Source organism: Aedes albopictus, chromosome 2, assembly GCF_035046485.1.
Source record: "Aedes albopictus strain Foshan chromosome 2, AalbF5, whole genome shotgun sequence".
Classification (NCBI taxonomy): Eukaryota; Metazoa; Arthropoda; class Insecta; order Diptera; family Culicidae; genus Aedes; species Aedes albopictus.
Genome location: NC_085137.1, coordinates 388187108 through 388197956, shown reverse-complemented (window position 1 = coordinate 388197956; position 10849 = coordinate 388187108). Strand labels below are relative to the sequence as shown.

The window sequence follows — 10849 nt, the reverse complement described above, 5'->3', positions numbered from 1 at the left end:
GTCACATCCTGCGAAACGTAGTGAAAAATCTCAAAATCTATACGTGAAACCTAACGTCGGACGTAGTGCGCTGGACACCGGATCTGGCCCTCTATCCAGCGCACTGTGTGCGTTGTACACACGGTTTAGGAGAAACATCGATTTTCGCGTGTCAAAAATTCCGATTTTCAACTGCGCGAACAATAACACTTCTCCACCGACCGACGGACTTGGTACGAACGCATCGACGCATAGTCCACTGAGAGTGTGCGTGCACCTATTCCCGTATCCACCGATGGACGCTGGGTGACGACGTTGATGGGTGGCATTTAGTACAAAGCTCGCACCCTTTTGTTTTATTGTATTGCTCCATACCGCTGTTTTACGGTTTCATGAGTCAGCGGCATAATTCTATGACTCAGAGGCATGGTTCTTTGACTTGTAGTCATGTTATCATGAAGCGGCATATTTTATGATTCCATAACTTTTTCGTCATGTTTTGGGTTCCGGATTGTCACTCGTGTGGGGGTGACGTGTATGGACCCAAGACTAAACGCGTCATACCAATAGGAAAATGGTCTACGATATTCCAAGTTGAAAATCAAGCAATCTTGGAATGCGCTGGCATCAAATGAGAATACAGACACGCCAATATTTGTATCTTACGCGGCTTTAAAAGCTATCAGTGCATTTGAGTGCTATGGTACTATTCCATAGTGTGGGAATGAATTTAATTAATAAAATCATTGGCTTCAAAGAATAGGATCAACCTTTTCTGGATACCAGAGCATAGTAACGTTACATATAACGAAGTTACTGACAAACTTGTTAGGGAGCGGTCTCTGGGCACCTTCTAAGGACCAGAACCTTTCTGTAGAGGATCCTCAAGCGCATTATCGATCGTACTTAAAAACTGGGTGTAACAGACTGTAGTTGCAAATTGGTACGCCGCAACTGAAATAAACTAATCAAAAAGATTCATTGCTCCAAGCGTGAACAACACGAACGCACTGTTGAAACTTAGCTAGCGCGAAATATGTAAATGTGTAAGGAGGCTCATTAACCGGCCATTGCTAATCTCGCCCTTCCTACTGAAGCTAATGAAGATGCATTCTAATCTAATCTAATCTAATCTAATCTAACACATACGCAGCCAGTACAAGAAAGCATCCTGGAAAATAATCGGGTTAGATTACGCCCGATTATTTTTCTTGTCAATATTGATGCTTGCAGTATATCAAAGATATGATACAAGCGTCAAAGCGGCCAGGCCTACTGCGTAGCGTTTACCGCAGAGATGATTCTTTGAAATGATTCGATTTCCATAAACTTTCGTTTAACATCGATTCACTTCTCGAATCTACAGGGGAGGAAGGATGCGTGGACATACCGTACCAAACGCTCCGATATTTGTTAAAAATATAGTTGAATAATATATATTGTAATATAATAAGAAGCATGAAACATTCTCACCAAGTATTTCGATGTACATCCAAGTCACGGTCTATTTTTGTTGTTCCAACGACGTCTAACGGCTTCATGTTCATCATGTTGATTGTTTGATAACAGATAACTGCTCCATATGCAATCACAATTATTACTGCCCATCCGGTGACAGTTTTGCATCAACTGCAGAAATCTTTTCGGATGAGGGATGCCATTTTCGGTACGACTCCGGTGGCAGAGCATGTACGACAAACACAACGCGGGAGAAAAAATCACTTCTTCCAAACCGAACACCACCACCATGCACCACCCTGCGGTGGTTTCGGAGGACGACGCGGCTAGTTTCACACCTGCGGAACTAGTTTCCTTCATTACTCTTTCGAAAAATTATTCATGATTTTCGAACACCTTATTGTATCGAACACCATTTCGCGTTAATTCATTCGCTCATCATCATACGGCCCTCACGCATCGCACATCATCAAACGAAAATCGAACCACACGTGAACTTTTATCAGGATGATGCATAATTCTTCTTTCTTATCACACGTACGATTCGTTTTCCGGCGGCTTGCATTCGATGCAACAACAATTCACTCACGACGGAAGTCCGGGTGGCGAAGCCCCAGTCAAACCATTAGCCAAATCACAAAACACGGGAACTCGGAAAATTATGCGACGAGCAAAAACAAAACACGACCGTCCTCGTCAACGCCTACTGCGATCCATGAAGCTAATGAAGATGCATTCTGAAGAAAATCGGTCCTGTGGGTTCAAAACTGAATGCACCTAATTTGTAAATGCAGTTTTCTCTTCAATGAGAGGAAACTTTATTTCGGGAGTTTTATTATGGACCCTCGAGATATCTTTTGGAATATAAAACCCAAGAAGGTAGTAGCATTCATTGTGGATGAAATTCCGAACTGGGGTATAACGTGTTGGAAGTGTAGCAAGAAAATAAGCAGCAGTGCCAAAACAGAGTAGGCGTTGAGTTTTCTTAGTGTATTTTGAGTCATCTGTCAAGCTTGTTGTCGTTATAGTTAAATAAAATTAAATAACGTTTTTATTCCCCCAAATTCAACAAAACCTGTTTTACTCCTAGTTTACAACAGTTTGTGGGCCCCGCGGACAGTGTTTTTGTTGAAAGTTTTGAAAACCGATTTGTTGGAGCAGTTGTTCAGGAGGAGAAATGGATTTCGCAAAGTTGGGAATCAAGCGGCTTTCTTACGACAATTACGAAACATGGACGATTCGAGCTCGGCAAGTGTTAACACGGGAAGGTCTGTGGAGCTATGTGTGTGGTGAGACTCCAGTTGAAGAAAGAACAGCTCAATGGGATCTGAAGGATGAACTAGCGCTGCAGACCATTGGATTCCTAGTTGAGGACGCACAATTGAGAATAATCAAGGATGCTGGTACTGCAAGAGAAGCATGGGTGCTGCTGAAGGAATATTATGTGAAGGACTCGTCGGTTGGAAAAGTTGCACTAATCAAGAGGCTGTCGAAATTGGAACTGACGGAAGGTGGTGACATGCGGCAACATCTCGTCGAATTTGAAAATTTGTTCGAGAGGATCGAGAACGTAGGATGCAGGATGGATGAGGATATGAAGGCGGCTTTTATCTTGGCCAGCTTGCCTCAATCGTACGAAAGTATCGTGGCATCTATTCAGGGTCGGATGGATGTTTTCACTATGATTTTTGTGAAAACGAAGCTGCTGGAAGAATTTGAGCGACGCCGTGAACGAAATGATGAAGCTGATGACCGGAAAGCCCTTGCAGCGAAAGCGATCCATAAACAGACGAGGATTTCAGAAGACAAACGCTTGTGCTATGCTTGCGGAAGTGCTAATCACATGATGCGTGACTGTGAGCTGTTGAAGAAAGCACGGAATGAGGTGTCAAAAGTTCCAGTGAAGCGGAGAATGCGTTCCGCAGTAGCAATAGAAGAGGAAGAATTCCATGGAAACGTATGTTTTGCAGCGTTTACGGAGGAGACAAATGGTGGCTGGTTCCTAGATTCAGGAGCTTCCAGTCACATGACAGGTCGGGCAGATTTGCTGAATGATATTAAGAAGATGGAAAAGCAAAACGTTACCCTGGCAAGTGGGAAGAAGGTACCCTGCGATACTAATGGGAAGATTACTGTATCTGCAGATAGCGGAAGGGGATGTCCTGTTACTGTATCGCTACAGAACGTGACTGTGGTGCCAGGATTATCAGTTAATTTAGTTTCGGTACCAGCAATCACTAAATGTGGTTTCACAGTTGTTTTTAATGCTAGTGAATGTCGTATAATGAAAGGAGATTCAATTATAGTAGTAGGAAAGAAAGAAGGAAACCTTTATCGATTGAATATTTAGGTGTAGATGAATATACATTTGTGAGAAAGCATTGAGATGTAGATGAATATACATTTGTGAGAAAGATTGAGAATCTGTATGCTTCTATTCTTGAGGAGGAGTGTTGGAAGTGTAGCAAGAAAATAAGCAGCAGTGCCAAAACAGAGTAGGCGTTGAGTTTTCTTAGTGTATTTTGAGTCATCTGTCAAGCTTGTTGTCGTTATAGTTAAATAAAATTAAATAACGTTTTTATTCCCCCAAATTCAACAAAACCTGTTTTACTCCTAGTTTACAACATAACGCAGGCCTAAAACAACATTCAGTCCTAAAGACTGATCGGTGCAGAAATGAACTGCGCACAACAAATGGGTCTTACCACAATAGACCAATAAATGGTCGCATGAAGAACACCCTCAGCTATCACTTGCAGGGTGAGCCCCCAAGTTTTCTGACTATGTGCAATTTTGGAACATCCTACTACACAGACTACATGTATAAGCTATACAATTCTGAAGATTTCGGACATTTGAGGAGTATGGCACAATTTTTAAACGGCAAATATGTTTATTTAAGATCGTGTCTCAAAAATGAGTTATAGCAGCAAGTGCCCAAAATACGTGCTCCTGTCCAAATGGTCCCAGATCCTATTATACCACTTTCCAACAGGTAAATACTGGAGCTTCATTTGACTAGGTCTTATGTGTCCCAGATTCACAGCAAACTGAAAACTCATTGAAATCGTAGTTCACGACTGGATATCTTGTTTCAACTACTGATCTCTGCGTTTTGGCCTCTTCTGCTTCTTTCCATTACGATCTTGATCTTCTTGCTCATTTCTGGGGGTTGTAGATGAAGTGGAAGTAGTTGATGTAGTGCTGGGGCTAGTGCTACTACTAGTTGTTGTACTGGTGCTAGTAGGGGTAGTTGTACTAGTGGTGGTACTAGTACTAGAACTAGTACTCACTGATGTAGTTGACGGCGTAGTACTAGAACTAGTACTCATTGATGTAGTAGACGGCGTAGTTTGCGTCGTAGAAGAACTCATCGGCGTAGTGGAACTCATGGTTGTTGTCGTCGTAGTACTTGCGGGTGTCGTCGATGTACTACGCGTAGTTTCGGTCGTAGTGGTTGTCGTAGTTGTGCTCGTTGTTGTCCTACGACGATTATTGCCGCGATCCCTTCCTGGGCCCTTCCTTCGCCAGGGTCTCTCCTCGTGGGACTCCTTGCTTTCCTCCGAAGATGAACCATTTCGTTTGCCCTTGTTGCCTTTGCTGTGTCCGCCACCGCCTCTTCGCCTTTTGTCCTGTTTCTCCTCCGAGGAGTGATGGTGGTGATGATGCTTTCGCTTCGGCGCCGGACTTCCATCCACCGAACTCAAATAGCACACCGCGCACAGGACCACAAACGTTAATAAGATTAATTTGTTCATTTTGGTCGGTTCGACCAGAACAATGATAAGCACTGAGTGGTCTTTGTGGAGGCATTGGAGATATTTATAGCCAAATAATTGTTTGGAATATATGTCGATGGGGATTCCAAGAAGTTGTCCGAAAGAGCAAACATTAACATAAGTAATCACATCATTTGTTTGGGTGAAACGCTGTCATGTACGCTATGTACGTACATATAGCGCACATATTCTTCTCTATCTTACTTTGCGTTCCAACTGGGATAGTGCTCGTTTCTCATCATAGAGTTCTATGAGCACTCCCTATCATAGATTATATGATTACATTACCTTGTTCTTGTACTCTAAGATGTTGATAATATTACCAACAAATGTTCTTGATAGTCATCTGAATAGTCAACATCAACCGACCTAACCAAGGCAGACCCCCGCAGTCACACATTGTTTGCCAAGTTTCGGTTGGTGACAACCACTTCACGACACTATAGCCGAAATCTGAATTCATTAACTTGAGTAAGCCTGACTGAATGTTAATTGATAATAACGGCTGCTGTTTGTTGAACGGTTCCGTTTTAGCTTCATTCTATACACAACGTACAAATTGACGCGGTATCGTATCGATTTGTGTTGTCATCTTATTGATACCTTGACGGGGACATAGTAGCTTTACTCTAGCGCCAAGAGTAAAGTAGAGTTCTATCTGCCCCTGCAATGTTCCTTCTGTTTACCCGAACGTTCAGGATTGCCCCTTCTTCTTATTATTATTCTTCTTCTTCTTCTCCTTTTTGGGGTAATATCCTCGCTGGGACAACGCTCTACTTAGTGTTTTACGAGCACTCCCACAGATATTAACCCATATCCGTCCAGCGTCTCATATATATAGAACAGATGCCCTGAACGCCCAGCGTCCTATTTAATCCTTTGAAGCCGGAAATTTGTTATAGAGTGTTTTCTACGTATTTCTGTGGTTTTGGTGCTCAACAGCATAAAAAAGGCAGAATATGATGCAGAATATTTTTCTGGATATTATTGGTCATCCAAACTGTTCTTGAGTTTAGATCCTAAAGTCTACGTGTGTAATGGTAACTTCGTTTATTATACAATGCTGCAATTTGTATTCTATCATGTCCAGTTAGTCTTCTAGAAGTTCAGTATCAGATCAGTCAAGATATCTCAGGTCATCCAAACTGTTCTTGAGTTTAGATCATAAAGTGTACGCGTGTTACCACTGGGTCAAATTTCAACCATCGCGCAACAAAAATAACAATGTCACCCCCTGCATTTGTTGTGATAATTCACCTAATGTGACATAAATTTGTCCTAACTTGAAAAGAATAGGATAAAGATCGTGCACCTGAAGTTTAGAGAATTTTAAGCCATGTGTTGAGATTTTCGAAAGGTGACTTCGAGTACTGCAACGCTGTTGAAGAGCTACCATCAAACAGTTTCGATTTTGGATTAGTAATAATCGATTTTTCACGATTTTTAACTCGTACACAAGAAATTTAGCATCTTTTTTCCAATATTTGGTGCTTCTGTGCTTCTTTTGTCCGAGAATTGTCCTCTCTGAAGAGTAACTTCTTTCATTATACAAAGCTACGATTTGTATTCTATGATGTCCAGTAAATCTTCTGAATGTTCAATGGACATCATCAGATCAGCTGGGGTTATGCAAACTATTATGAGGTTAAAATCTAGCATCAACAACAATTGAGGTTTCTGTTTTGGCTACATAGAGTTATGTTGTACTATCTATTATACTTACTGAAGCTCACAGAATACAATCAGAGACATCACATAGCTTCAGGATATTCATAATAGTACATATGTACTGTCCTGCAATATGGACAACATGCAAAATGGAGTTTACAGCCGTAATAATATCTTTTTTGCTGTTTTGAGTTACACAGCATTACCAACCCTAATGATTGTATCTATTTCATTTATTTAGCGTCAATAACAATATAATTATAATAAAACTGAATCAACACCACTCGGTTCGTGGCTGCAGTTCTTATCCTCGGTCGCATCTCACATTTGTCTTAAGATTTGTGCTCGAGATGTGGCTTCATCATATATTCACCTTAGCTGTAAGATCTTATTTGTAGGGAAGTTCAGTAATCCTAAAATATCTCAAAGATATTTTGGAATGGCTATGAATTTCACAGAAGTTCACTGATCACCTCATGTTACAGTGGTTGTATTTTATCAACTTACTCCATAACAGTAAGGATGGCCCATGGCACAAATGTCCCAAATAGAGGATAACGTACCTCTGGAACCGGCCTTCTGATACCTGAAGGATGGCCCATAATATCCCAAAAATATATAACAACGATTATTGTTCCTCGAACAACTTGATAAATACAGAGGTTCCCAGTAAACCACGTATCGTATAAGGATGTGCATACCACATCACATATTCATTCATCAGAAATCAAAATCATATAAAATTTCATATCTTGCTGAAAAATTGTTAAAACTTGTTGTATATGATTCATTCTTGAGATTCGTTTACGACTACATAAACTATGAGTAAAACAAGTTGTAAAAAAGGCAACTCAGACTCGCTCCAATTCATTCTGACCGACAGATCATATACCGCGTCAGAATAGCGTCGAACGTAATCGCAAAGACTTGGTGCACAAAAGTCGCATTTAACAATCAGCACTTTTGATTAATAAATTTGTCCATGAAAACACTATTTTAAAGCACAAAAGATAAAATCAATAATAAAATTTGGTCCACACTTGCCGACTATGTGCCGTGTCGGGTAAATTTTAAAGTCCATAGTGGTTTCGCAGCGCGGCGTCACGAACACTAATGCAAATCTACTGGTTGAAAATATGCCCATTTGATTTTGCCGGGAACAGCTGATTTTTGTTTACTATTTTCAACCAGTAACTCAGGTAGTGTTCGTGTAATGCAACGTGTCCGTACACGCAACACCACTAAAAGCAGAAACCACTATTGGCTACTCATAGATTTCACTTTACTTGCACACATTCTGAAAGCACACTGAACCTCCCTCATTCACCCAATGCATCAATTCTCCGTAACAATTTCACTATTTTGATATGTCTGGAACAAGATTTAATCACTCTTTTTGGGTATTTATTGCTATCAGCTCCAAATCGACGGTGACGGCAAGCATCTGGGCGCGGTGCGGGATGCTTCGGGTTGATACTTACCGATGTTTGCCTTGATGACCGATTCCGGATCTGCATCGCGCACCTCGGCGGGGAGATATTCACTTGTTCGCATCTCACCTGTTGGATTTCCCGGTGGGGATGCTGCTGATGAACAAATCACTGCACAGCATAATTATTTTTTTACCGAATTTCCGCGGATTTGACCAATATTTTTGCGCGACGACGACGGCGGACGGCGACGACCCGCACGCAACGCGAAAGTTTTGATGTAAACAAAACTGTGCTTTATATGTCGCAACTTAAATTCGCTACAAGTTGTATAAATTGACAGATCAAAATTTGTTATGGTGGAAATATGTCAGCAGAGTTGCAGATAGCATCGCAATGACTTTGGCAAAATTATCACCCAATCAACCCATCAGAATTCATAGAAAACCACCAAGGCAGCAGCACGGATTTTAAAGCTTAAGTTTATCTTGGTTCGAATTCACCCTCTTTTCAGAAAGCGTTGGCTGGTACAGTGGTAGAGTGTTGAACTTAGAATCTCGAGGTCGTATGTTCGACTCTAGATGTCAGAATCTTTTTATTTTTTTTTCGATCGATACGGGATGTCGTAGTGCTATCCATGAGAAGTCATTTTCTATTGTAATTTACGACATCGTATTATTGGTTAGATGAAGTTGAGAAAAGTCGTCAGAGGTATATATATGGCCTCCACTTTGGTACGTATATAGCAGTTTTCTGCATTTTATGCGATTGAATTGGTTTTTATATGGAGATATATAGCGAAAATTATACAGACCAAAATGTTTACTGGGTTGTAACACTGTTTAATGTACTGGCAAAAGCAATTATCATAAGTGTAAATCTAAACCTATGGTCTCCGAAGTAATTTGGTTGATCTGGAATATCCCAAAACCATCTTGGAATGTCTCATGAAATGCCAGGGGGATTGCAGATTACAATTGGATGTGTAATGTTACAGTTTATTGTGAGAATAACTACTGTAAATTGTCAAGAGCTAAACTTCAGGACAGTTTGGAAGATCCTTAATCAGTGCGCAGAATTTTCGAGCAGATGCGCTGAAGTTCACCGGGTGTTTCATTCACTTGCCTGCATATTCAGAGTCAGCTGCTCGATACTTGTTTGTCAACTGAATGAAAGTCAATGGACATACACTCCCGTTCAAAAGTTTGGGGTCACCCCCTCAAAAACATGTCATCTTTTAGGCCCATATCTCCGCCAATTTGCGTCCGATTTCAAAACCCTAGGTTTCATTCAAAAGATAATAAGTCAAAGAAACTTTGAGCATGATTTAAAAGAAACTTTTTCAAAAAAAATTGTATGTAAACTTAACCCAAAGTTGCCTAATTTTCTAAAAAATGAATATAAACTTACGGCAGTGTCGCTGGAAGTTGGGTCGACCAAATTTTAAGATGAGAGCGGTAAATGGATCATATTCTATTAGCTTTCAACTGCTTTTTACAGAACTTAGCTAAAAAATCTAGAAAAAAAGTTATTAAGTAAATTAATCCTTGATGTCATCGTCCAAAAGTTTGGGGTCACCCGTCAATATGATGTATCGGCCAAAAGTTTGGGGTCACTTTCGTAAAACATGGAAAAGTTATTTGTTGATATCTTCGTCATCTTTCATTCAATTTTAATTCTTCTTGGCTTATTTGAAACAAAATGAATGATACTTACTGCATAGACATTGAACCAAACATATTTGTTGAAATTTACATACTAAAACTTAACGTAAAGTTGCCTCATTTTTTGAAGCGTGGTAAAATGTGCTAACTTTACATAACATTTTTATATACAAAAATCGTTAAATACGTTAAGTTGAAGACATCAAACGTAAATTTAGTTAATTATCTTTGAAATGAGCCAAAAATAATTAAAATTGAACTATAGATGACGAAGATATCACCAAATTACTTTTCCATGTTTTACGAAAGTGACCCCAAACTTTTGGCCGATACATCATATTGACGGGTGACCCCAAACTTTTGGACGATGACATCAAGGATTAATTTACTTAATAACTTTTTTTCTAGATTTTTTAGCTAAGTTCTGTAAAAAGCAGTTGAAAGCTAATAGAAAATGGGTCATATTACCGCTCTCATCTTAAAATTTGGTCGACCCAACTTCCAGCGACACTGCCGTAAGTTTATATTCATTTTTTAGAAAATTTGGCAACTTTGGGTTAAGTTTACATACAAAATTTTTTGAAAAAGTTTCTTTTAAATCATGTTCAAAGTTTCTTTGACTTATTATCTTTTGAATGAAACCTAGGGTTTTGAAATCGGACGCAAATTGGCGGAGATATGGGCCTAAAAAATGACATGTTTTTGAGGGGGTGACCCCAAACTTTTGAACGGGAGTGTATGTAAACAAGTTACAAGGTGTTAAATTGCTGATAAATAGTAACGTTTCGATTACACTTGATGGTGCTTTACACAGATCTTGTCGCATTTGATTATCGTGGAGTGTTTTTTTTGGTGAGAATCGTAGCCATAA

General features: G+C 39.9%; 1 protein-coding gene across 1 annotated transcript; it reads right to left on the bottom strand.

Annotated features, from left to right (window-relative positions):
• Positions 1–4535: 4535 nt before the first annotated feature.
• LOC109399379 (integumentary mucin C.1-like) lies at positions 4536–5195 on the bottom strand. The gene has a single exon (XM_029878482.2). It carries the CDS (start codon positions 5193–5195, stop codon positions 4536–4538), a length of 660 nt encoding a protein of 219 aa, XP_029734342.2.
• Positions 5196–10849: the final 5654 nt, after the last annotated feature.